General features: G+C 41.0%; 1 protein-coding gene across 3 annotated transcripts in view; it reads right to left on the bottom strand.

Annotated features, from left to right (window-relative positions):
- The window catches only part of foxj3 (forkhead box J3), a 69,009-nt gene that overhangs the window by 17,432 nt on the left and 23,597 nt on the right, over window positions 1-27,980 (bottom strand). The window contains exons 2-5 of one of the 3 annotated variants that reach the window (XM_046383386.1): window positions 26,384-26,514; window positions 25,748-26,252; window positions 3,376-3,450; window positions 330-413 (exon numbers count right to left, since the gene is read on the bottom strand). In XM_046383386.1, the coding sequence (XP_046239342.1) occupies window positions 330-413; window positions 3,376-3,450; window positions 25,748-26,068 (480 nt within the window). In that variant the 5' untranslated portion in view covers window positions 26,069-26,252; window positions 26,384-26,514. The remainder of the gene's footprint in view (window positions 1-329; window positions 414-3,375; window positions 3,451-25,747; window positions 26,253-26,383; window positions 26,515-27,980) is intronic. The other 2 variants (XM_046383385.1, XM_046383384.1) reach the window with 2 other exon arrangements.

The raw sequence follows: 27,980 nt of genomic DNA, 5'->3' as shown, positions 1-27,980 counted from the left end.
GGTAGCGAAGCAGCATGGAAAGAGAGTTACATGAAGTTCGGATGTGAACTCCTCCTGAGTGTGAGTGTGCGTGTGTGTGTGCGTGTGTGTGTGTGTGTGGTGGACAGGAGTGGGAGAGAAAGGAGGGTAAAAGGAAAAGAATACTGAGGCAGAAGTAAAGACACAGATGCACAGACGAATCCTGAGCCAAGTAGTGAGAGAGAGAGAGAGAGAGAGAGAGAGAGAGAGAGAGAGAGAGAGAGAGAGAGAGAGAGAGACATAAGCTTAAGCAGAGAAACAGCATACAGTGAGTTTTCTTGGGAGTATGTAGTTTCTTTCATCACACTCACCCGCTCTCCAGACCTTGGCCTCTTCTTTGGCCGTGTAGGCAAGGCATCCTCCTTTGGGTTTGTGTCGATGGCCCAGTAAGAGCCCTGCACACAGAAGAAAATCCCATGAGCTGACACAAATGAAAACACAAAACACAACGAGCCACTGCATTTTCACGTGACATCCCTAGGATGTTTGCACTGGACTGAGACACTTCCCCTCTGACGTGACAGGACACAAGCATCTCATCTGGTTTGGCACTGCAACTTACCTGCTTTGGAACAACACTATTTAAAAATCAGGAGGCTTCATCTCCTCTGTTAAAGTCTGTGTCTTATCAGCCCGAGACTTTATTTGAGTTGATAGCAGTAAGTTTGTGTGGCGTGTGGGTGGGCTTTGTTAGTAAGAAAAGGCTTGACTTTTCCTCCTCTGCGGCTGCTCCTCAATGAGAGGCTGGTGAGGGCAGCTGGTGGTGGTGAAATGCTAAGCCTTTCCTGAAGCTGTACTTCCTCAGCCTCAGGTACTGAGTCAGAGCGCTGTTGCCAAGGATGAAGGCTCCACAGTCTCAGCGCAGGAATTGAGGCAGCACTGGCCCTGCCGTGTTGCTTTCTTCTAAGGTCTGAGCGAGGCTAATCAAGGAGAAAACAGTTGGGGCTGGCTCTGGGGCTGCAGTGAGCAATTCCACAACCAGGCTGCATTATTTATCTTTGCATTCGGCCCCATTTAATTTATTTTTCAATGGTGTTCCTCCTCGAAACCAACAGGAAAGCAGCTTACAGTACAGATTTTTACCCTAAGGCCCTGCAAGTTCGGAATTTATTTTTAATATTTCATATGGCCCCTGATAAAATCTCAATTGTCCAGAGAAAGTGAGATCAGGACCTTTAAAATTACTTCCTTAGCAGAGAGAATAATTGTTCTTTCCATAAGAAATTCTCTGAACAACAGGAGAGGCCACAGAACAAGATGTATCTCAAGTATCTATACACTATACACTATGGCCTGCTCTTGTTAAAGCGAGCAAATCTGTGATTTTTACAGCTCACTCACACCACTGCTGCAATTACTAAAATGAAAAGGCAGAGATGGCCTATATTTGTCAAGGGCTTAAAATTGTAAGTTTTAATATGTGCAACGCTCTGGGGTCAATTAATATTTTCCTCAGGGGGAAGAATAATTCACAGCACAATAAAGTAAAGATGAAGAAACATCTCATATTGATGTAAGCTATGCTAAAATGCAGCAGAAATCTCATTACCCACTCCATGTTTCGTACAACAAGCTTTGCTGAAAAATGCATGTAAAAGGTGAGAAAAATGTGCGTCTTCACGTGATCTGTTTCTGTGTCAGAACGAAAGGGTTAATGTCAGGGGAACAGATTCAGATGTTTCAAAATTACACGTCACGGCGACAAAGCCAGACTTACTAGTGTTCTTTTTACTTGGGGGGGAAGAACACATTAAGTTAACTCTCTTGGGAGGGGAGTTTCTGTCTTTCCCTACACCCACCCCAAGAGAGTTGGCAGGAAAAAAGAAAACCATATAAAGAGTCATTAAATTATTCACAAATATACTGCAATATACTGTAGTAATGCCAAACGAAATGTGTCCATGGATATCGGGGCAACAACATGGCAAAGCCACAATATTCTCTGCAGCGACAAACAAAGATTGCTGTACACATTTCTTTTTAAAATTTAAACAGATCCTGATACCAGATATACTCTCTTCCCATAACTGATGCAGTTCATTTTCATACATCAACATAAATTATGTCATCAAGTTCCTCTTTTGTGTGCAAGTATAGGTAGGACAAACACAACAAGCACACCAGTCATCCTGGAAATAATAAAATAAAGATTATTAACGGTAACCTTCACAGGCTGCATTTCTACCTCAGAGTTAGGCAGGGTGTGCGTATGTACACCAACTGCCATCTCTGACACCATCTCACAGAGAGAGAGAGAGACAGACAGAGAGCTACATGACTCTCCTATCTCATCCAACCAGCAGTTCTCATATTCCTGCTACATTACAATATTGATGCAACATATCAAGAGCAGCTAGCGCCCCTTTGAAGTTGTCTTCGGGGGGGAGGGAGTGAGGAAAATTCCAAATTAAACATTAAGGATGCGAGCATGTTGGCCATGCATTTGGAATGGGATCCATACAGCAATAGATTATTTTGTATTTAGTGGAGCAGCTCCCAGGAGTGTCAATATCAGAGGATTACAGCAAAACATGAAATTAGCATTCAGTCCCCATCCTCTACACAGCTAGGCGTAGCTCTTCATGCATGTGTCGGTGTGTATGAGTGTGTATTATTATTTGTGTGGTTCTCTAAGCATATGTAGTGTATGCACTGACAGTGCCAGGATGATATCTGGGTTAGGCAACATATGGTTAGACCTATGCACGCCATTATACTAAATATAGGGGCATAGTTTACTTCTACATGAACTACTCAGTGGATCAGGGGACACTATTTATCAGGTTACAGATTTAGATTGTGAGGTAAATCAGGCTGAAAGAGCAACTGTAGGTGGTCCTACTGAGATTCTAATGTCAAATTAACAAGTTGGACTTCGACACCTTTTTATACAGAAGAAAAATGGGAGACAGAGAGCTGAGTAGAGAGTAAATTAGGTCTGATTTTGAGGTCTGAGTAGGTTCAGCACCTTGAGTAAACACATCAGGGACACAAAATTCTGCAAATGACCTGACTTCTACCCTGTTATGACCCCATCTCTACCAGTCTGAGACCTTTCTTTTCCTCACCCACATCTGCTGTCTGTGCTGATCCAAAAAACTAGCCTCTCCATAGATTTGAAATGCAATTCTGTGGGGGTGGGAGGTTCATAATAGATTAAGAGCATGCCATGCATTTCCAGACTGTCAGAGTGCTGGCAGCCATTCAAAGGTAACATTTTTCTAGCAGAGCCAACATGATACACATAAAAATAAGTCAGTAAATTCTGGCAGCTGAGAAACCAAATCTATTCTTCTATTTGTATTTTTAAACTAATTACATGCATTTCATAATCAAATTCATGTTTAAAAGTCTCACCTTTCCTGGGTCATCTTTGGAGCGAGGCACTTTGAGAAAACACTTGTTCAATGACAGATTGTGCCGTATTGAGTTCTGTGGGGGAAAACAGAGAGAGACAGAAAGGTGGTGAGGTGAGTGAACACATAGGAAACATGAGATTACATGAACAACTCTGACGTACTTGAGTAAGGAGAACAACTCTGCCAGCAGAAACAAGGACATGCTACTTGTTGGCATGCATCATTTAGGTTTAGTCACAGCTCCTGTCATCAAGGTCAGTTCATTTCAGTGGCATAAGATCGGGCCTGCAACTGGTCCAGATTTCATCCTCACGCCTATACAGGAGCTAAATCTGTGTACGAAGCCACCAGGAAGAAATAGCTTTCATCAATGTCCAACAAACTGCAATCTGGTTACACAAATATATTGAATTCCATGGGTGCCAAAAATAGGAGCCAGAAGGAATCCCACACTGGGATGGTTGCTGATACCACGGCCTGATATTAATTAATGCTTCAGCGAGCTCCTGTGGGGGCAGGAAATAAATTATGTAGATCATTCTAAGAGTTAACTCATTACAGTGTTACAAGCTACTCCACAGCGGTGAAGAGGGAGGTTCATCCAGCTGCCTGATTGGGGAGGCGAGGTGGTCTGAAGTAGCCACAAGGGCTGGAAAGCATTACTCCAGGCCTGGGTTAACCAGCTACAGCAAGGCCCTCAGAACCAGCTGGAGGCAGGCCAGCGGAGGACTTACAAGAGCCAATGGATGCACACGATTCTCCACTCCACTTTATGGAGTGGTATTGACAGATGGCCACACTGAAAAGCTGTAGGATTCTCTGATGAGTTTAACGGATGCAGGAGATGGGGGGGGGGGGGGGGGAGAGACCTCCAAGTGTTAAAGATGGGAGCTGCTTGTTCAACAGTATAGGCAATTATACCACAGGAGGGATGATAATGACAGCCTCATTGTAATGCTGTCAATCTCGCTGGTTAAATCACTCTGAAATGCCAGTGCAATCCAGAAGAAGTCTAACAATATTCTCCTACTGAAAATATAGAGAGGAAACTGGCACCATAGTCAAAATAATTCTGTTCTTGTGCCAGAAGGGAATATTTTCTGAAAGTGAAACTTTTTCTTTTCTTTTGAGTATCAAACAAATGTCCCCGCAGGCTGGCTGTAAAAGTCTGCAGTTTGCTCCCTTTACAAAGCATACATGTTGCAATGGCTCCCCTAAAATTTGTTCACGACATTGGCTCTCTGTTGCAGCTTGCTTCAGGTTCAAGTTTAAGACTTGCCTACAGGACAATGAAGAAAACTCATTCAGACCTCCAAACTTCAGCCAAACCCCACACTGCAATGTGGCCATTGCACAAAGAGGAATAATGCTCCTGTGGTCACTCGCCTCAGAAGAAAGCTCTACTCCTTTCTGGCCCTACAGTGGTGGAATGAAAATGCCTACTGAAATCAGGACAGCAGAGTCACAGGTCTTATTCAGCCTGAAACAAAACTTTTAAAACTACACCTTGACACACACTGTTTCAGTTCTAATTATTGTCCTAAAGAATTGGATTGTGGATCTGAATGTGTTTTTAGGTGTCTGTTTGACAGTGTTGCACGACATCTCACTCTTATCAACGCTGAACATATTTATGTGCTGTGATTATGCTCATACAAGCAAAAATATAATGCCACAATTCCTTTCATTAAACTGCAAAACTCACCATACTGAACATCATAATGGACAGCAGAGAAGTGGATTATGATGAAGGATATTTTGACACTTTTTGTTTTGCTACAATATTATTCCATTATAAATGAAAAAAATTCAAGATGAATATAGCTGCTGCAGTTTTTTGAAGAGGCAAAATGCAAAATTTCAACAGCCATCTTTCAAGACTAGAAAACCCAAAAATGATTTTGGGTGGAGTATAATCCAAATACCTGAAAACGAATCCTAACAACAACAGAGATAAACACACAACTACAATAGGTGGGGTAATAAGGGACACTGACTCTCACAAGTCGTATACCAGCAGGCTGTCCTACACCCAGACACATCAATTTACTGAAAACAGAAAATTAGCATTTACATTTATCGTTTTACTTTACAATGATTTAGACAATTATCAATGAATTCCTTTTTTTGTTGACTGACTAACTGGATCATTGACCAACAGTTTTAACTTTTTGTAAGTATTACCACAGGCACAAAAAATAATATCAACCACTACACACATAATACTTTTATGGAATGAGCTCAAACTACAATATATTTTGGTCACATGGTTATCAGATCTTTAAAACTAGGCACGGAAGCACTCAGGCTTGCACTGTGATCAGAAGTCTCTGTGGTCTGAATGTAATCTAGCCACAAACAGCTAATCTGCAGAACCAGATCTGCAAAGTCACACAGACTTGACAAGTGTATCCAAAAGCTGCAAGACGGGCAAAGTAGTAGTAATATGGTGGCCCTCGCAGTAAGAGACTTAGATTGTTCCAAACCTTGAGTACACATAAACAAGGAGTGAACACCTGCCAAGCACCAAATGCGGGTAGATTTTCTGTTTGGTGAGTAAATCTTGCAGGGCTATCTGCATCACTTGTGGGTAAATGTTTATACCAAAATAATCATGTAACAAAAAGTCTCTGTGTTTTGGTGTCACTTTTTCTGGTTGCTGTCTGTGCTGGGAGTCTGCACTGGGAGAGGGACAGGCATTTCACGCAACATTCAAGTTCACTTTGTAAGCTCAAAAATCAATCCTCAAATGGTCAAGAGGATTGTTTAAAATCGGAAAGTTTCTATTTTTTTTCTCATTTTCCTTAGTTGAAATACACCTTACATCATTAATTCTTAATAATAATATTCCATTCATTCAAACATAGATCTTTTTAACTTCAACAAAAATGAAATCAATTCAACTCCACGTCACTCCATGTGTGATAATTTCCAAGTTGCTTTACTGCTGCATTTTTTAACAATACTAAAGTCAATATGCATGCATTTTGGCTGGTGGATTTTTTTCATCTAACAATCAACTTGGCCATTGAGTCAAAAACTTAATTTTGGACATTGCACATAAACATGACTAGAGATCACTCCCAGGTTCATAGATCCTTTTTCTTGTCCTCAGCCCAGGCTGACTACACAACACAGGCTACAGCGACAACATCATTACACAGGCCTCGTCCTTTTAGCCACACTCTGTCTCTTGTCTTTTCACAGTTCAACACTAGTTCAGTTGAACAAAACAACATGAGAGCAGAATGTGATCATGCATAGTGGATGGTGACAAACAGATACAAGGCTCTCCATTTAGTCAGCCTATGCTCCTCTAAAACCTTGAAACATGGCCAACTGGGGAGTGTCTGAGCAGGAGAGGGAGTGATGCAAGGTGCACAATGCCATACACATATAAGTACTTAGAGACATTTTTCCTTCACAGCCTCTGTTGTGTGTCTGGGTGTGTGTGCCACTTGATGCAATGCGGACAGAAGGAGCTGAACTTGCACAGAGAGGTGGCTCTATCCATTAAGGACCTTCTGCTGGATCTGAATCATTGATACAGTCAAGCAATCGAGGTCTGCCGCTACATTAGAAGTTTACTTTTTAATGAACCCTGCTTGTCTGCTCTCTTTTCCTCCTGACAGGCACTGTGCCCCACAACGTCTAATACTGTGAGTTAGACAAACTCTTTCTGCTGCTTCAAACATATGTGTGCTGTGAACAGGCTGAGGGTCGTTTGGAGGCAAGGAGTTGAACTAGAACAAAAGCAGACTTTAAATTATTACAAAAGTAGCAGGGGGATGAAAAAGTAAACATGATGACAGCAACAGTCACTGTGTTTGATAGATCGTGTATATTTGCTGAGTAGAAGAGAAAGGGGAGCGCAAGACAGCAACAGACTGATGAAAAATTAAGGCCAATTACCTCCGCACACATAAACAATATGTAAGGATTTGAGTAGTAGGTCAGTGTGAGTACAAAGTATATGCTTTAAGACAGTAGTTGGTATAAGTACATCTACAGTACAAAGGGTACAAAGTAGATAGAAGAGGTCAGAGGGTGTGAACAGTGCTACACAAAGTGAGTCAGACAGAGCTCACTGCAGGGGTCCTGCCCAAGTGCTGCCCAGCATCTACCTGCAACCCCCACAGAGCACTTCATATCCAACCTCAGCACAAGTCCGTGTGTGTACGTTTGTCCGTGTATGTGGGATGCCTCCTACACACCTTAAAAAACACGCACACACACTGGAGCGTGTCTCCTAACAAATGGTGGTGATTTAACACAACAGGACAGCAGTGGAGGCGTAAGCAGCTCCGCCCTCGCTGCCCCCCCTGCTGAGGAGAGCTGCAGCTCAGCAGAAGGGCCGCCAGGGGAAAGTAGGTCAGGCTGACCTCTGCGCTCGGCATGTCAAACGTTCGGAGTGAGCTAAAAGGACAGGCCATGTCACAGTCCTGCTCCTCACAGATGGGGAGGAGGAGGCACCCTGGGCACACGGTCAGGGACCCAAGGGAGTGAACTCGGCATGCTGGGACAGACACACATATGCACACATACAGGTTATGACATAGGGACGAACACCAGCAACTGCGTTGGAAGAAGAGTCACACTGTGGACCAACGTGAGTAAATCAATGCCCCCGTAGGTTCTGTCCTTCCCACATTCACACCACCTTCCTGCAACTTAATGCCTCAAGACAAAGCTTAAAAAAAAAAAAAAAAAAAGGTAAAATAGTGTGTGGGGGGGCTCTAACCGACCAACGCACGGCCTACTCTTATTTTTCCCACAACTAACAAAAAAACAAAAAAGAGGCATTAGTCCAGTTGTGAGTTTACTTGAAACATTCCTGAGACCAACTGAATCTGAGATGACCTGAAGGTGCTCTTAAAGTGTTAAGATTAAACTCCAAATGGAGGGGAACTTAAATGCTGCAGGATTTGCTGTCTTCACGATCAAAGTGTTTTCCTTAGCGTTGCAGTGTATGAGAAAATAGGTGGTGTTGAACAACATCAGGAGCAAGTGCTTAAACATTACAATGAACTCTGCTACAGGAGCTGCTCATAAAACCCAAATATTCCAAGTAAACGAGTAAATGATTCCTGAGTTTTGCACCATCTTAAATTGATCCTATTTTGTATGAAATCACCACGTCTTTTCACATTAACAAAACTGGATGTACCACAGGGCTTTGGGAGAAGAAGAAGTCGAAGTGAAAAAACAGCCATAAAGACCCTGTTATGAGCATCTGTACAGATGAGGAGAGAAACAAGTCAAACGAACCAAAGCAAAAATTCTTGCAAGTACCATCACTTGGAGAAAAGGACTTCAACCTCTAGCTGACCTGTTAACAAGTCTGAATGGTGGAGCAATATAAAAGACTTGGGCCACTGCAGAGATAGATTCTTCAGATCTGTTCAAAAATGAAAAAATCTCTTGGATGAATGGTGAGAGGGAAAGAAAAGAACTGGTCATTGAGTGGGTGAGTAAGCGAGTGAATGAATGAGTGAAACAACATACAAAACAAATGGAAAGAAAGACCTTTGGGCGGTTATAATGAACATATTACTTAAAAAGAGATATCACAGTAGACAGCAGTCAAAATGCGAGGCAGTCCATCTAAAAAGCATCTAAATATTTCAAGAATTTCTTAACAATTTCCAAAAAAAAAAAATTTAAAGACAAACTCTAAGCAAGCTCAGGCTTTCAAGTTAACATGGTAAAAGCAAAAAGTCATGTTCATCTCATGGACTCAAGTATTTATTTAGTACTTCACCTTGAAACAACTGTATCATTTTCACAATATTCTATATGTTCTAAGAATTTGGCCACAGTAAATTAATTAATGTTGACCAAGAAAAAAAGAAAAATAGAGTAAGGAGTAGTACGAACTGACTGCATCAAGCAAGCCCACAATATAGGAAACGGGAAGTGAATCAGAAACACAGTAACTAATGCGCATGCACACACACACACACACACACACACACACACACACACAGGTAGATTACTGTATTTTTAGGCCTGTTATTTTATATGGACCCTGTGACATGCCCACCAACACAGAACATACTCCTCAGCCTCAGGGATCTGCACCAGGGCCACGGAATGTAGCACCTTCGCTGTCTATTTGTAGTGGGTGTGGGAAGACATGTGGGATGCCACAGTATTCACTCAGCAAGGCACTGCTTTGAAAAAAAAAAAAAGAGAGGCACATTTACACACAGGTAGAGAAAGGTAAGTTCGTCGAGGTGCAATCACCAGATGATTTAATCCTGTTAGCTGTGAGAGGAGCTGTGACCTTAAGGCCACCAGTACAAGGCTCTTCTGACTGACTGAATGAAAGCCTGCTGTGTGATGACAAAGGAGCACCAGGATGCTGTATGCCTTAGCACCGTGAGCACTCACAATCACTGCCACCTCCTGTTTTACCACACTCATGTACATGAAAATCATGAGACCAATTTGCCTTAAAGGCTACAAGAGTGCCTATAAAGTAGGTTTTCCTTGGATTCACTGACAAAAATAATTACATTGAAGCACCTATTAAAGACATATTCAATTCTTTTTAGTACTACTTAGGGCTTACTGACTACAGTGATCCCTCCCCCACTGATACTATACTGTCAGACTCCAGAAGTCTTGCAACACAGCGCAAAGCTCTCGCATCTAGCAAAGCTACCGAGAGGCCCAAAGCCCACACTCAAATATCAATGAAGCCAACTATAACGATTTTCAACATGATTTTTTTTTTTTTAATCTTCAAAGGCATTTGATCTGCCTCCCTTGGCATCTAGTAGTAATGTGTTGGCATGCTAGGTTTTAAACCCCTTAGTCTCTGATCTTTACTCACTTATATGTAGTTTTAATAAAACATGAACAGTTTGCTTGCCTGCTGCAGAAAAACACATGCCAAGGTGAAAAATGTCATACATATAATAACCTGTTATCCTTTGCTGGGTGAGCTCTATGTCTATGTCCATAATACAAAGACAAAAGAAAATGACCAAACCAGAAAAACTAAAATGATGGCTAAATTTTGCTATTTAGACCCAAGTCATCTGGTGTAGCATTTGAGGTATTATGTTAATTAAAACTCAACAGCCACTTCTGCAAAAGGAGATGACACTATAGGGAAATTGTATTTTACCCCCCACCCCCACCAACAGTAAGCATTTGGCTAAATTAAACCCATTTTTCACCGGCAAGCTAACATAATGAGGGCAATACATGCAAGAAAGAAATTAGCTTGATAAGCGATTACATGTGTGGACTCACAAAGAACATGTTATCAGGAGAAGTGAGAACAGTGACGGCGACAACAAAAAAAAACCTTTCAAAACATTTGCACTAGTGAGATGCTTGGACTTTATTGTTAAGGATTTTAAAGAGTGACAAAGTGCAATTAATGAAAATAAAAACAAGGCAGATCCGTCAAAGTTCCCGTGGCACTACAGGGGTGCTAGCTGAGATGACAACTGAGGTCACTGGTTTGCATCAGTCTCCACAGGTGTATCGTTTCCAGAGGGCAGCTCCATACATTCAAACTGCAGGACAGGTAAAGCGGATAGACAGGGGAGGCTGCAGGTGCAAAATGTGTTTCGTCAAATAAGGAAAGCCAGAAACTTCTGACAAATCTGTGAGATATGTTTACAGCATTCTACAGCAACACTAGATTATCTATGATAACTATGACAGGTCGTTTTACACCAAGTCGTGTACATATTAACCACCATCAAATACACATTAACCAAAGAAGTTGACAAACACATAGTAAAAGTAGGCGTTGAGTTCACCCGCCTATTTTCATAGTGTGGAATCCTCCACAACACCAAGTAAGCAAAGCAATCCAACTTTATCTGCCAAGTAATTTTGCCAAGGGTAATCCAGGGATACTGCATCATATAGAGCTCAGACAATAGACTGAGCCAGAACAAAAACCCCATCGTTCTCTAGCGGTATATAAGAAGTTTATGAATGCTGCACCAAGGATGTTCCCTTTTCAACAGAAGCACAGGGGTTAGAGACCAAAAGCTCCAATATAAATGTTCTGAACTCAATCTCACTCAGGCACATGCACCGACATTCCCTTCACTACTTGCTTTGTTGCTGTAAGGCCATCCTTGGAACAGACTTGCAGAAAAATTCAAGTAAAAAAAAAAAAAAACCAAAAAACTTCTGCATTATTTTTTAGGTGCACTCGAGGTTACAGCCCTGGCTTGAATGCTACGTTTGAAATTCGAGCATTCCCCTTATAAATTGGGAGGCAGTCACTGCAGATTTGAAAAGCTGTGGGGGAAAAATTCACTTAATGCAACACTGAATGGCAGGTCACACTGCAACAAAAGCCCAGAGCCACTCATATGAGTCCTATTTGATCACAGTCCTTCAGAGAGCTATCCGTCTTTGTCTTTCTCTTTTGCTGATATTTGTGTCTATCCAACTCAGTCTCACTCTCTCGCTCAGAGCCAAACTACACACAGTCAAAGCGTTTTGTACAGCCCCTGGTGTTGCTACAGTTGCTATACTACTGCACAGTGCAGCATGCACAAGTGTAGCATTATTCCATCAAGTGGATTATTTCAGAACATTTCTGGCCTTCGACAGGGTTGTCACTGGCAATGAACCAAGAAGAACTGAGGAGAATGATGATGGGCACATACCTCTTTGGAAATTGGCAGAATTGAGTGATAAATAACACAACTGAACAGTAAACCAGTCAGTAAAACAGGGCAGACAAGGCCGGAAACAGAAAGTTTCAGAGGCAGGCAAGACTAAAATCAAGTCAGGAAAATAAAAGTGTGCAACATCCACTGCAGAAAAACAAGAATCACACTTGGTGCTAAGTTTAATGAATTATCTCTATCTTGAAAACCATACAAACTTCCTGTAGCTCACAGTTCTCAGCAACAGTTACAATACTGAAAAAAAGACCCATTCTGGCATGTCATCCATCACTGTGTGTGTGTGTGTGTGTGTGTATGTGTATATATATGTATAATATATGTGATAAAATTTACAGTAAATACTTTGCAGCAGTTTATTTTTGGCGATTAATGGCAAGTACTGTTTACAGCCCTGTGTCAGCTCAACAGCTGATAACATGTTAGCTAATAACACCTGGCTACCTGCTCGGTAACGGCCAGTTTTCTGTTACAGTTTGGTGAAGCCACACAAAAAGGTGATGACAGGATACGGAGAGGTTGTAGTGACGGGGCACTTTACGTCTTAAGGGAGTCACTGATGCAACAGGGTGCACTTGGTCAAACTGCGTGCCACTCGACTCTCAAGCACTCAGCGCCACTCAGTCATCACAAGTTATATCAGCCCTGAGGAAACAAAAATAATTGACAGATTCTCAAATGGGAAAAAAGACATAGCACATACTGTGTGCTTGGTCACCCAAGACAAACTGGTACAGTATAGACTGACAATATCAGCAAAGGGAGCCGCCTTGCACAGTGCTGCAAATTGAGTCTGCTTCTCAGAGCGACGCGGGCTTGCACTTTTTCTCCTGTGCTACACAGGACGCTTTTTCTCTCCCTTCCTCCTCCACTGCAAAGGCAGCACAAGGCCATGAAAGATTGGAGGCAAAGTGACGTCCTCTGGTTTATCCTCCCTGAAAGCCTTCGCATGCTCTCAGTTCCACATGAGGGATCTGATGAAAGCCGTTTGTCAGTACGCCACTTAATTATCAGCCAGAAGAAGAGCCTCTGATGCTATCCTCTGACAATGGCTCACAGCAGCCTGCTGACTACAGTGCCCACTAACAATGAAAAACTGACTGCAGCTACTAATGGTGACGGGGTAGTGCCAACTGTCCACTTAAGAGTTAGACAAATTAAGTAACAGCACAGAAAGCCTTTTGTGTGCTACTTCAGTGTACTGGTATATTCTTTTCTTTGTGGGTTCAAGTAGCAGGGAGCAAATTTTAAATCAAAATATCAAGACTGTAAAATGTTATGTTTGGAGGACAAAATGCAAAACAGACCTACTAAAAAATTACTATATCAAGCTGAGGAAAAACTGAGACATTTTGACCTTTTATATTTCCTGCATGTCTACACAAACATTAAAGAGCTTATGCTGCTGTTAAATATGCATGTTACTACAAATAAATAAAACAGTCACATGCACTCCTTAAGCTTCTATCTTGGCATCATATTCTTTTGACTGCTAACTATTAAGAAACAAACAGTGACAATAGACATATACCACGATTATTTCTGTGCAGAATCAGAAGGATAAAAATAAATAATTCAATTAACTTTTATATAGTCAGAGAAACTCTTGAATCAGCATAAAATATGGCATGGAGGAAATTACGTGTCCAACATGAATACCATTCTGGTTCTGGTGACTGTGACCTCCTTTTGACTGGTACGGTTGAGTCCATTTCCAAAATGACTAGTGTGTGTATACCTCAACAACACTGAGTTTTAAAAAGAAAAAGTGAAAATCTGCCAGATATAGGCTTTTATTTCTTTATTCAGCTGTGCTCTCATCACGCAACTCACAACTCCTACATTTACCACACTAAGCACTTGAATACATGTGGCCTGATGGCAACTTCACAAGCAGAGAAAGAAGTAAGCCATTTACCATCACCCATATTAATCTGATCTGATGCTTAGCTTTTCATTAGCATTTTTTATTGTCTATGGCAGACACAGGGTGATGACTCAGTGTAACCCTCAACTTCCCACAGTAACCTGTCAGCAAGGAGCAAAATCTGCAAAGCGATGGAAAGGAACAACGGTTCATTTTAAATCAATGCTCTACTCTCACTAACAAACTCTGAAAAAGCCTAAGAGAAGCTTTTTTTCTGTAATATGTATTAGATTTTATTTCCTTCTGAAAGGGAATCACAGACCCACCCTACAGTCCATTAGCCAAGTTAATGCAGAACTGCCAGACTTGCTGACCCATTAATAATACATTGTAGCGGTCAAAAGAGGCCAGACACCTCCGTGCACCCCTTCATCCCCCTACACGGCCACATTAATGGACTAATTCAGATGCAATTAACTAGTGGGGAGAGGCTGTGGCCTTGCGGCTGCTGGAGCACAGGCTGAAGGGCTTCCAGCCAGGACTTGGATTATAATCACTACGAGCGCACATGAACACACACACACACACACACGCACGCACCCAACAATTTACATACTACTAGAAAGAAGCCAAAATATTTGTAGCAACACAAAATGTAGCTTTCACCATCGGGTACTAGAAGCAAAGCGAAAATTAATGAGTATCATTTACACTCCTCTATACTCATCATATTCATCACTCTAAATACTGTTTGTGCGTGACCCTTGGTTAAACATCAGTTTCAGCCTAAAATTCGACTACAATACTGTCCACTAATTAAACCTAAAGTAACAGATGCTTTTTTTAGCTGACTCTTGAGAAAAATATCAAGATCGTTATGTGCTAATTCTTCAACAATGTTGACTAGTTAATTGTAAATCTGGTCTGTCGTCCATTTGGTGCTGTGGAGGTAACATACAGTGGGCTTTTAGAGACGTTTACAGCTGTCTGCTCCAGCTATTAATGGTGCTATAAGAGTGGTGGGAGTGAACCAAAACAGTTAAGTTATGAGATGAAAAACCAAAGCAGTGAGCACCATAGAACTGAGAGGAACAGCAGCCTGGTCATCATTTCCAAATAACCCCTTCTTCGAACAAGTATTCATGTGACCCATTATTAATATGAAAATATTGATTCTTTTCAACACCAGCACTGCCTTTTCGCGACTTTGCTTATGGCAAGTCCGCATGAAATGACAAGGTGTGAAATTCTTACACTGGCCTGCACTGCGATTTAATTTCATCAAGGTCTTTTTATGTTTGTCCATTACAGCAAGTTTCATTCAATAATGTTGCTGTGGAAACGTGCTCTTTGAGAATGTGACATTGACAAATGAGCAATTACAGGAGCGATATTCACACGTCACATCTGTGGCCAGCATGACCTGCGATTAGCCCTACTGATGTTGAATGTGAGATGCAAGAGCTGAGCCTGTCAACACAGCCGCCCAGGAAGGCAGCATGGCCCATTCTGGCATGTCATCCATCACTGGTTCCACTCGGCTGCTACAGCTGTGTCACTGTCCCCCTCTCATACACTGCTGACCCCAGTGAGGACACACCAGCAGGATGATCAAATATCTCTCTGGGATAAGCGACAATCATCCTGCTTCACTGACAGAGAAAAAAAAAACAAAAAAGAAAAAAAAAGTTTTTTTTTCCTACATATCCTCTGCCATGATGACATCTTTATCAATAAGCAGTATTTAATGCCAGGCAGCAGCAGAGTTGTGCTCGCCTTTCATTCCAAAAGAAGCAGGGATTGTGAAAAGCACAGTGAAGCCATTAGCTGCAGGAGGATGACACAGTGGTGGTGGTGGTGGGGGTTAAATAATTGCCAGAGAAGAGAGAGAGTGAGAGGGTAGACTGAAACAAAGATGAAATGGAACATCAGCCAGACGTGCTCCCGAGGTAATTATTTGCCATGCAGATTTTATCAACATGGCAATCATCAGGACCAGCCTACTCCCTTTAAAATTTCTACAAGATGTGAATGACCTACTGTGTGGATGTAAGGTAGCATGGCTGAGCTCGCAGTCACTCCAAGAATATACTGAGTGGAGGGCTTACTACAGTCAAGCTATGGCCCTTTGACCCCTTCAGTAGTCCCAGGTTGCTGTAGACTTTAAAGATCCTCCTCCAGCCTCTGCTAATTAGTCCTGCAGCCTCTTTCCCTTTCATTTCCAAAAAGGAAACGCCGTGTGTACACCACAGTGCTGGCAGATAAATTAGTTGCATGCTTCACAGGAGGCAACCATTCTTGAGGGAGAGCAGGCTACCTTAATTATGATTATTAATTACATTTAAAAAAAATACAAAAAGACAAGAGAAATAAAAAAAATCTATCAATCTCACTCATACTAAATACAATATTATATTACAATTATTATATATATTTGTATAAACTAAACAGTCAAATTATCTCTCTCTCTCTCTTTATATATATATATATATATATATATATGTGTGTGTGTGTGTGTGTGTGTGTAGTAGCAGTATAGCAGCAGAAGCCATTCTAACCCAGCTTACATGAATTTAACAGGGCAGATTCTGCGTTAAAGGCGGATTCAGAGGGTTGAGCTCTATTTATAGCATGCAGAATTCATCAGCATACCCCTCTCGCTTGTTTGCCTCTTTGTAAGGGAAAAAAAATAAAATAAAATCACTGCACATACAACAGGCTATGCTTGAAGGCAATCGCAATGTAAACAAAGGTAGATTGATATTCAGAATGAACAACCATTATGGCACTACCAAATTATTCAGTCTGAAACTGCCTTCTTATTAGCACTTTCCTGGAAAGGAAGACTTGATTTCACCTTAACCAATCACTGAATTAACGCATCCAGACGCGCTGATTGAGTTAGGCCGCATGCACTTAGCACAAGTTAAAGCAAATGTACAGAAAACAGCAGTTTTACCAAGACAATTGGCTTCCAAAACATGACACTTGGTGATAAGTCCGATAAGTAAGAAAATAATCAAGGCAAAGTTGAATATCTCCACAGCACAAAACAGTGCCACTAAGTGCTTTGTTTCTTGCTTTAGCACACAAGAGGGACATTGTCCCTATTATAACATGGACAATTAACAAAAACACAAAGTCATTATTATTTTAAGACTAACAGGTGAGGCAATAAAGATTTTTTCAGGACTACTGAAGACTCTGTCGAGTCAATTCAGCTTGTGTGTACCGCACCCTTTAAGCAGCCTGAGGACATCTTGCTTACACAAACCGGTCATCTAAGCTAGCCAACTTGTTATGACCATGAACATGTTTGCTATATATTCATAATGAGGCTACTTGCAGTTTAATATATAACAACAGTAACTACTGACCGTCTGCTAACTGCTCTTAACCTGTTAACCCTAAAGCCCAAAGGATATGTTGACTCGATTGTTTCTAAAGTTGGCGAAAGCAGTTCAAAAGAGACCATTTATTTAAAACTACAGAGGTCAGCAAAATTGAAGCAATAATTTTTCTGAGGCTGACTGTCTGTTTTTACCAGAAGTTAATGTAAGCCCATGAGTAAAACCAACTGTTTTTACAAAATCAAAAACAAAAATCAAAACACTTCAGGCAAAGACAGTATTTAAAAAGGATGAAAACGTTCCTGAATTTCCTTTCCATTTTCCTTTTCAGAAATCCATGAAGGGGTGGCAACATTCACAGACATTCACGGCAATTTTAAGCACTTACTGTACATTGCTTTATGCAAAGGTGACAACCAACCAAGTAGAAAAATGAAAGAGGGCAAAAGGTCACTAACTGGGAAAATTAAGTTAAAATACAGGGAAAGCAAAGTGCTATTTTTGTCTAAAGCTTTCTAGCCATGAAACGATGACTAAAGAGTTTGTGATTCCCTCTGGCCCTTCATCTTCCCCTCTGAAGAATCAAAGAACTAGCTAATGATTTTTCCAGTTATGAATTGTTCTGAAATGTGCTTCAAATTCCTTACAGTTTATTACTTTAACTGTGTCACCAGGGTTGATTTTCTTGCCAAAGTGGACTTCAAGCTACAGATCTGTGACAGCAAGGGCATGGCCTACTGGAGGTGACGATCTCAGGCACCACATAAACGGACAGCTCTGGAAAAGACATAGCAATATGGATTTTGACCCCTTCCACAGTTGTTAAAACTGTGGAAGGGTCTTATGGGTCTGACTAATGCAAGTCAGCTAAATACGTAAGTATACCCTATTGCTCTCATACCCAAAGCCCCATTCCATCAGAAACAATGGAACGAGAGGAAAACTTGCTACCCAGCAGACATGACTACACTGTCAGATCACAGATCACACGGCCTTGGCCTCCATAATTACCAACTGAAGAGCATGCCTCAACAATACAAACTGATTAACAGTTTTTAACAGCCTGAGGCTGTGACTAAGAATGTGTGCACAGATCAACAGCCCATCATTGTCCACTGTTATCTGCATTATAAATGACTCTTAGAATGAAGAACAAAACATGGTGGCATAAGTGGTGTGTCCCAGCTGGTGAGTCAGGTATCGACTTCAACAGATCTCATTATCACAGAGGAGGAAGTTCACTGAATCAATTCATGATTGTGGTCAACAGCTTTTACAACTGGCTGCTGTATCACAACTCACTGGGCAAAAAGAGCAGATGGGAATGAGTGTTAATGACTCTTTAAAAAGATAACAGAAGTCACACATATAGGGGATGAACTCTATGACTGTCAAAAAGACAGCTACAGTTTCAAGTAACACTGAAGCCAACATTTCTACACAGGCCTGTAGGCCACAAGAGGAAGCGATAGAAGCTTCAGGCCTTTTATGTTCTGCACTGCAGTCAGCACTTCACTCAGTGGAGTGTGGGGACAGCAGCTCCTGCCAAAATGTATCTGTGCCAAGGCCTGCCAGCCTGCTCTCCCCGCCCACTCTAAGGGCCAGAGCGTGAGCGGTGAGGCGCCAGTAGGCGGGTACAAGGTGAGGCTGGTGGGCGGGTGGCCAGGCTGGAGCTTCCTGACATGGGAACCCGCCTCACAGCAGGATCAAACTGGCTGCCGAGTGAATCACTACCCCTCCCACCACCTGACAAAATCAGCACCGGGCCAGCATGCAGCCACTTTTGCTGTCTCTACAATTCAGAAGGAATCCAGAATGAGACAAAAGTAATAAAAAAAAAATCACCTCATCACTCATCAGACTGCACCTCAGCCAAGGTTCTAAAGAAACTGGACTAAAAAAAGAGATATTTATTAACTTTATAAAAAGATCATTTTTGGACTTGTGGTTGATGCATGAGTCACAAAAGCAACAGACTGGAGTTCTAAATACCTATCAGTGTTGCTAAAAAATTCAGTATCAGAAAAGTGCTTAAAATTTAAATTCATGCTTTACGGTGTAATGATGACACAGGACTGAGGAAGCAGATGAAGGTATCTGCACCAAAGCAATTTTACACTTTCAGATTTCAGGCCCTGCAAGCCTAAGCTTGAGGTAGGAGATAGGGGCAGTAAGCGCAAATTCTCATACCTGACCAATGTTATTCAAATAAGCAACAGGAGCAGAGATTTTCTGAGCTGTGGCTAGTCAGTCACTAGTCAGAAGCAGGAACATTATCTCCAGAGTAAATAATGTCCTGGAGGACCAGTAGCTACCCAAATCGTTTCTTAAAAAATAGAAAACTGCTCCAGGCTGTTATTATTAAGCCTCAGATCCAATGGGAAGTTGAACCTTTGATCTGTTTAGGGTACTGTGTATTTGCATTTTATAATGAGATCAAAGCCAGGTTCAGGGCCCCTGCAGAAGGCAGCTCTGTGCCCCATCTCCACACACTGGACGATTTACAGACCAAAGCTATATTTCCCTGTTAACAAGATCATATAAGAGCTATGGACCTCAGTGAAAATGCAGTGGGAGATTCAATGTTTGTTAGGCAATCAACAGTATCCTACATTCTCTTCCAGCTAATTTTCTCTCCTGTTCACAGGTGTGGAACAGATAAAAAATAAAATCATGCCAGTAGCAACAATCTCCTGAACAGTTAAAGTTCAAGAGCAAACATTTCAAGCATTTCTAAACTGGTTGTGAATTGCTCCAGATTTTCTTTGGCATTCTTCACCTGGAAGAAATGCAGAGGGGAATTTACACACTTTGCCTGGAGTGAGCCTACGAGGGGCCGAGAGAAGGTTTGAGATGAGTGTGGGGGTCAACATTTGTGAGTGTATGTGGAGTCTCTATTCAATACGGTGCCTGAACAGAAAATATAACAGAAAATAAATCGCGCATACTGTCACTCCGTCTTTGGCTGAGCCAAGGTGAGCAGATTCTCATATTTTCTGACGGGCTGATCAGAGCTGAAACTGGGAGAACGACTGCATATAATTAAGATCTTTATGTCGATCAATCAGAAGGTCTATTTGCTTAAATTAGCCCACCCAATAAGAACATATTATTGTAACAACAACTGAGAACTTGAAAGTTGTCATTTATTTGCAAATAACAATTAAGTCAATCTTTAAATGTACGAAATATAAGTATGAACTCAACAAATAGTGACTGCACATGAGTTTCAGCCATTTTCTAGAAACTTACAATCCAGGTTTCAAGCAGTCAATCACCATATATAAAGTTAGAAATGCCACTGTATCCTTCTCATGAAGGATACAGAACTATTTACTATTTTTTTTTTTAGTTGGTTAATTAAAAGTTGGTACCTCACCAGACTACACTGAAAATTCTTGCAGTTTAACTATTTTCAACAAATGGCACTGGTTCCATATCATTCTAGGATCCACATCCACATAGGGTCAGAAAAAAAAACAGACTAAATGACAAAGCAACCCTGACACTAACATAAAAAAAAAAAATCTGAATCTCGAAGGTCTGCTCAGATTGTTCCACAAGTGTTCTGCCAGACTGCCCATCGTGATGCATGCAGGTATTGTGTGACTAGGGGAAAACCGCCTCCCTTTCAGCTTTCTTCTTGAAGTGTCTTAAAGCCACATGTCTGCAAATCATTTATGCAACATTTGTCCCACAAAGAGTAGGGGAGCGAAAGTGAGAGAACGCTGATTCGCCATTCAAGACACGCAAGACAGTATCCGTGAAGAGAAAGAAAAGATTTGAGACGTAGTGACATACTTGGAAACTAAATTCAGCTTATTCCATTCATCCAATTACTCAAATAAAGAATCCTCATTTTGAAATGCTTTTTTAAAATTTATAGCATGCATATCTTGCAATCTTTGTAATGTCCTCACAACAAGAAAACAGAAATCTTCTTCTGACCTTGAAGTGAAGAGGACTGTTCCATTTAGCTTTTAATCTCAGTGGACTCATCTGGGCCAGATTAAATTGCCCAGGATGGCTTTAAAATGGCCAACAACAATGAACTGTTACCAGCATGACCTAGGAAAATCAGGAACATATATAACAATACACTGCATTATACGAAATTGCTGGAAACTAAACTATATGCTGTTCTTGCAAATATGTGATTAAGGAACCTATAAACCATGCTTTACATACAGCCAACAGAAGGACAAGGAAGCTACAGTATACATGTTCACATGATAAACTGCTTCAACAAACCTGCAAGATATGAGCACCTCATAAAGCTGGAGAAAGTGTCAAGAAAAGTACCGTCTACGGCTTGCTCATAGATTCCAAGCACATATTCCGCTCTCTTGAAGGCAGTGTTCACATTTTTTGACCTTGATGAATTAGCTGTTTTTATTGACAGCACTTATTGATATTTCTTAAAAGCGCAGGCTAATGGAGTTCTACTGAGATGACTAAATGAGTTGCTGGTGCCCAGATTAGCCTGGTCTCATCTCATCAGCACAGCTTACATTATCATACAGAACAGACGCATGCGTGAATTGAGTCCCAAATTTCTGCAACTGACATCTCCAGGGGAACAGAGGAGAGAGATGACTACATCCGACCTACATTCACCCCACCCAGGCATGCTTGGTTCCAACTAATAACACACACAAACATGCAGCCAGTTACACTATAGGATTCATAACATTTTAATAGTCACAGTGCATGGAAACATTACAACTGCAAGATTATTATTATATTATGCAATTTCAATGAGGTATATATGCCACTTCTAAAGCCAAAAACCCTTCATGACTATACAAGCTCCTGTTGCCTGGGAGAGAAACTTTTCCAAGGTTTTTAACAGGTTTAGATGAAATATAAATTGTCTGATGGGTTGAGAAAATTTTCAAAGCACAAAAACATTAGAGACAAACCTAAGGCTACTGAAACTCATTCAAATGCCCCTGACATGGAAGCAGCATTATTGGATTTCATGCACATGTCTACTGCAATGAAAAGGTTTTATATATACACTTCATACATATTATATCAGATATTTAGATTCTCAGAAAAAAATTTGACAGGGAAAACACCCTATTAACAAGAACTGAGAAAAAAGATTGTGACGCAGGCTCTTGCCTATGAGCACATCTTCAAACCGCTTTTTCAGTGTTTCCTGTGCTGTACAGCATCCTGGTTAGAGTGATGTGGTTTTTCACACTTTTAAATGTGAGGGGTATTTCTACAGTTGCAGCCCACATCTGGCCAGAATCTGTTTATCTATGCAAGCCTTTACTAAACTAGAAAGTACTTGAAGAGCGTCAATCTCCATCAGTGCTGACTAATTCTTTAACTTGATCTTATAACCAAGACATCATTCCAGTTGCGTCAAATCTATTACACTGACACTGAAAAGACACCCTTTTCATTTCAACATTATATGTTTCTGTTAGTTTCATCTCTGTGGATACATAACAACAACAATGTAATGGCTGAAATCACAAAAAATCTGTAATCAATTGTTCCTTGAACCACCAAGGGCTGTCAAGCAACACATAGTGTAAACATATTCAATACTATGTATCATGTATTCAGGACTGACTGAATAGTTTTAATATTGATTATCTTCATGCAATGAACTTAATGCATATAACCCTTTGCAGTAACTCAATCATCACAGATCCTTTCTACAACTAGTGTTTACTGTTCTACTATTGTAAAATTACATCTGATGCCAATTTAAAGAAAACCATAAACTTACAGTGCTTGAAACTTCATGCTTATTTTCGATACTGGAAAATGGCCTTGGTCAGTTATTCTCAAGAAAGAATGAATGCATTTGCTGATTTGCTACCAAATAGGTTGTAAACAGAAGCATTTACAGAGAATAAAAATGTGAAAAATACATACAGCAGCATACATTTTTGAAATGTATGAAAAAATCTGCCATTTGATTAAGCATTTCAAAATAAGGTTTGACTTGCATATCAATTTGGTTTGGACTCCAGTATTCGTCCAATATAGAGTACTTGGATTTCTTTAGATAATAAACATGAAAGTAAACTGACCATGTTCTATATCAAAAGTATATATTTTTGGACTGGGTGCATTGATGTAACTGCTATCTGTGAATATCTGCGCAGATCTATAAAGCAAAAATGAGAGATCTGTCCGTAGGTAATGTTCACCACTTTCAGTCAGACATCACTCGATCTCAAGTTACAAGCAGAATGGCAATCAGTAGGTATAAGATCGATATGTGAAAGTATTTTAAGAAAATACTGCAGTGCAACCCATGTAACACTGAACTTGTATGACGGAACAGCTATTTGGATTCTTAACTATTTGTACTTTAAGGACAAGCAGGCAATCACAGCTGTGATGCCACCAGGGCAGAGAAGATTAGCCAGCTTGTCAAAAAAACGTTGTCTGGAGATATGCTCTTGTTAATCCCTTTGGAAGGTAACAATTTCCACAAGCTGATGGCGTTTGTTGAGCCAGAGTATAAGCTACCATTGTGGTGAACAAAAACTACAAGAATAGAGAAAAAGCAATAAAAAAGCATGAGGACAGTGCTGTGTTGAATAGGTAGCTACTACTACTGCCAGTCAGTGGTGCTTAAGTGTTTAAGTTGTGTGTTTAAGTCACTAACACCTACCCACATTTGCGCTTGTGTGTTCGTTTCAAACTGAATTCCTCTTATTTATTAATTAATAAATGTATTTTTTTGCAAGTACCCTAGTACTATTAGTTAAAATAAGAATTTAAAGCAAGTATCTGAATGGCCATCCCTAATTATCATATTCTAAAATGCTTCTTGGCCACAGGAAAACCAAAATAACCTGATTTTATGGTAAAATCACACTTAACAAAAGCAACAGCCACACATATTAGCTGAGAATTATCATCATATCGTCTTTTCAGCTACATGTACAATGCATGGACAGCAACTCAGTGGACAGAGCTTTGCTTCAACCCAGCTCGCAGTACCAACTTGATTACCACTGAGGCCACAAACTCTAAAACATATAAAAAGTGTATAGAAGTAGCAGTGTCCACTAAATGTTGTGTCTCATTTATTGTTAATTTTGATGGGGTTATCAGTCACCCCCTCATATTTCCAAGTAATATATCTGTAGATGTGCATAAGACTTCTGCAATTTCAAGTCCACTTCAACTCACCTAAATTATGATTTATTCATAGACGCTCTCTAGACAAAGAAATACAAACAGTTTAAACTATCATAATAGATACAGACTGAGCACTGAGTCCTACATGCTCTGCAACTGGATTTGTTAACAACCTTAATGCAACAACAAAGACAGTGGGAAATACTGCTGCAACCCTGCACCCATGTCTGCAGACAGATTGTTGGTATGCAATGAATGGTTAAATTCAATGCCAAAGAAGGTAGGCGGTATACAAAATACAGAGCTGACCTCAGTTTTGAGTGAAAATGTGTCAAACTCAATGCAGGAATACATGCAGACTGACAGCATGTGTGTTGCTGACAACTAAATAAGGTATGATGAAGGTAAAAGAGGAAACAAAGGTTGCAAATAAAATAATTCATTTCCCTACAAAAGGCTTTACCACAAAGGCCAAAATCAATCCATTTAGAATAACACATGCTTTCCCATCTCCTACACACACACACCTCCATGCAGCCTGTGTGCATGCCAGATCTTGTCGCCCCAGGAAATGGGCTTCATACATCTTGTCTGACTGCAATAAAGCAGTGCCTAAGATTCTATTTCCAATAAACGTCGACTGATTGGAAAACTCATTCTAATATCAATTTCCATCTGGGCCCTTTAAAAGGCAATCAGCATAGCTTCATCTCGGTATATCATGGGCTCCTTGAGATGATGACACAGCACTGGCTCTCTCCTTCTGCATAATGGCCTTCTTCTATCAAGGCATCTGCAATGAATAATACCACCCATGAATGGGCTATTTAGTTTGTGTTCGCACAGATAGGGGCCACTTCTCTGAATATTAATCCAGGGTTTTACACTTCATATGGTTCTCTCAGGGCTGCACCATTTTTCATTCGAAGGAGTGAGGCACTTAGTGTGATTTGGCGCACTCATAGCTTCTCTCTAAGCTTTCTTAGAAGTGACAATGGTGATTACCAATGGCATCTCACTTTGTTTAAGATGCCCGGCAACCACAAAACAATGATTTAAGTCAAGGAATATCAATGTCAGCTCTACTACAAAGTGGTCCACAGCTTACTATAAAATGTAAAGGCAAAGAAGAATTTCTATGCAAGTTACTTTATAGGTGTCATTGCAAAATCCAAAATAACATTCACTTTTAAAAAAACACTAAAATAATGCACTATATTTGGTCTGACATATAATTAGAGTGCAAGTTAAATTCAGAATTCTCACCATAACCAGAAAGAAACTCTGTCATAAAGATGATGATGCTGATAAACTTTTATGTCTGCTACATCAGCGTACAATAAAGGCAAGAAGTCTTTTTCTCACCTTCCAGCCACTTCCCGCCTCCCTGTAGTAGGGAAAGTTATCACAGATCCACTGGTAGATCTCGCTCAGTGTCATCTTCTTCTTTGGCGAGCTGTTGATGGCAAACGTGATGAGGCTGGCGTAGCTGTAGGGTGGTTTACCATCCTTGTGCTGCTGCACCTCTTCCTGGTCCAACGTGGTGTTAGGATCCAGCAGAGTACTCTTTTTGCCCATGCCCGGCCCGTGGGCATTCTGTGCGTCTGCTTTACGAATGGCTGCCTGCATGGTCAGCTGAGGAAGCCAATCCATGGAGGTCAGGCTACTCTCCAGCTCCGACGTCATGGTGACGGCAGGCTGGGCAAGAGGGGGGTAGGGAAAAGGTGTAGGTGGTGGTGACTGTTGTTGGTGCTCGGTGATTGATCGAGAGCAGACCAGGTGTGGAATAACAAACAGAGACGAGTGACAGGTTGAGGATGAAGTCTCCCTCAGCTCAAGACATCAGCTTAACGTCTTCTGCAGGTCAACTCTGGGGAAACAGTAAACAGACATGCCTTAATTAGTCAACTTGTCCCAAGGAGCAAGATAAATGATAGGCATATCAGCAATACTGTAGAGACAAAAAACAAAAAACAATGTAAAAGAGGAAGCAACTCTGACTATTGCCCAACATAAAAAAAAACAAAGTGCCTCTGTAAAGTATGCTTATATTCGCAGTGCAGGAGATCACAAGCCCACCACTTTCTCCACCACTTGCTGCTCTCAAAGCTGACTCATAGCTGGGACTCCATCTGCACAGAGAGAGAGAGAGAGGGAGGGAGAGAGAGAGAGAGTAAATGCCAGGCAATTGTTTTCACAACTGCCAGCCAAATGGGGGAATGGCTCAGGAGGAATTCCGACTCTCTTGAGGGTAGTAAACCCCCTCTCCTTTCTTCCTTGCCAGCCAGTTTGCCTGCCTCCTCTACTTCCTCCCCCAAAAGGAGCCTCTGCCATAAACAGGCCAACCAGTGTCATCTTGCAAACTGTCCTCGGCCCTGTGTGTGTCGGCCCTGCTGTGCGGAGTGCAGCAGCCCACAACAACTCTGTCCCTCTTGGCACACTGCCCTCCCTGTCTTAAAATAGAGGAGCAGTGTAGAAAGGCCTAGAGTTACAAAGGTAGGTGAACGGGGGCATCTAGGGGGAAAAAATGACCAGGATGACACTGCAATCTGGCTGAGAGGCTAAAAAAAAAAAAAGACAACAGGTAGGAGAATGAGAAATCCTCACCAAGTTGTGGGATTTTTTCTCTTGACTAAGCATGCTCGCACAAGTGTGTTTTTTGTGTGTGAGAGCAAGTGTGTGTTTGAATGTGCACTCAGGCTGTCAAGCTGAGAATAAATGCAGCCTTGACAGTGCTTAATAGGTGAAATACCCTATCTTTTAAAAATAGTATTTAATAGTATTATTATATATATTATATACATTTTTGTTAGATATAATCAATATCAAAATATCCTACTTTCCCAAAAAGGTCTGAAGTAATTCAAAATATCTAATCTACAGAAAATAATTTGCACAGAATGTCTGAAATTACAGATTTATGTGTATCTTACTTCAAAAACGTTTTATGGACCTTAGCTGTCAGTGTGGGATGCAGCAGGAATAGTAAGAAATTTCTAAATTGGGCAAACTGCTTTGGCGGCAGTTGGTCACAAGCAGTTTGTCGTTGTCTCTTTCAATTGATCTCTACCAGCGGGGGTTAGCCAGCACCCAGCAGCCAGTTCAATATCCACTATCAGTGTAGACGGGCAGAGCCAGATGATGAAGGCATTTTTCATACATCCAAAACAGAATTCTGAGATGGAACAAATTAAATCCACAACAAATGTTTTGCAGCCACCTTTCAAGCATTTTGATAATCAAAGACAGAATTTAAGTGCTTTTATTTCCTTGATGGATACACCAGAGGCTTTGAGGTGACTCTCCCATGAGCAGACTGATAGATGACTAGACTTGCTGACTGACTACTGACAGGTGAGTCAGCCTATTAGTGGAGAGCAGTTCCTCATCATCAAAAAGACAAACAAATCATGCACAACGCATCTCCACCCTCTAACTGAAATAAAGGTGACTCACAAGCGCCTAATGACAGTAATTTTCCTATTCGAATGCCGGTCTACTGAAATATAAAACAAATTTGATTTTGAGTATTTATCTATAGATTATTATTTGAATATATGCAGCACCACTCAAATTATCTAAATATGGCATTAGTGTA

Source organism: Scatophagus argus, chromosome 3 (genome assembly GCF_020382885.2).
Source record: "Scatophagus argus isolate fScaArg1 chromosome 3, fScaArg1.pri, whole genome shotgun sequence".
NCBI lineage: Eukaryota > Metazoa > Chordata > Actinopteri > Scatophagidae > Scatophagus > Scatophagus argus.
Note: the sequence above shows the minus strand (reverse complement) of the source record. Positions and strands in the feature narration are given on the sequence as shown.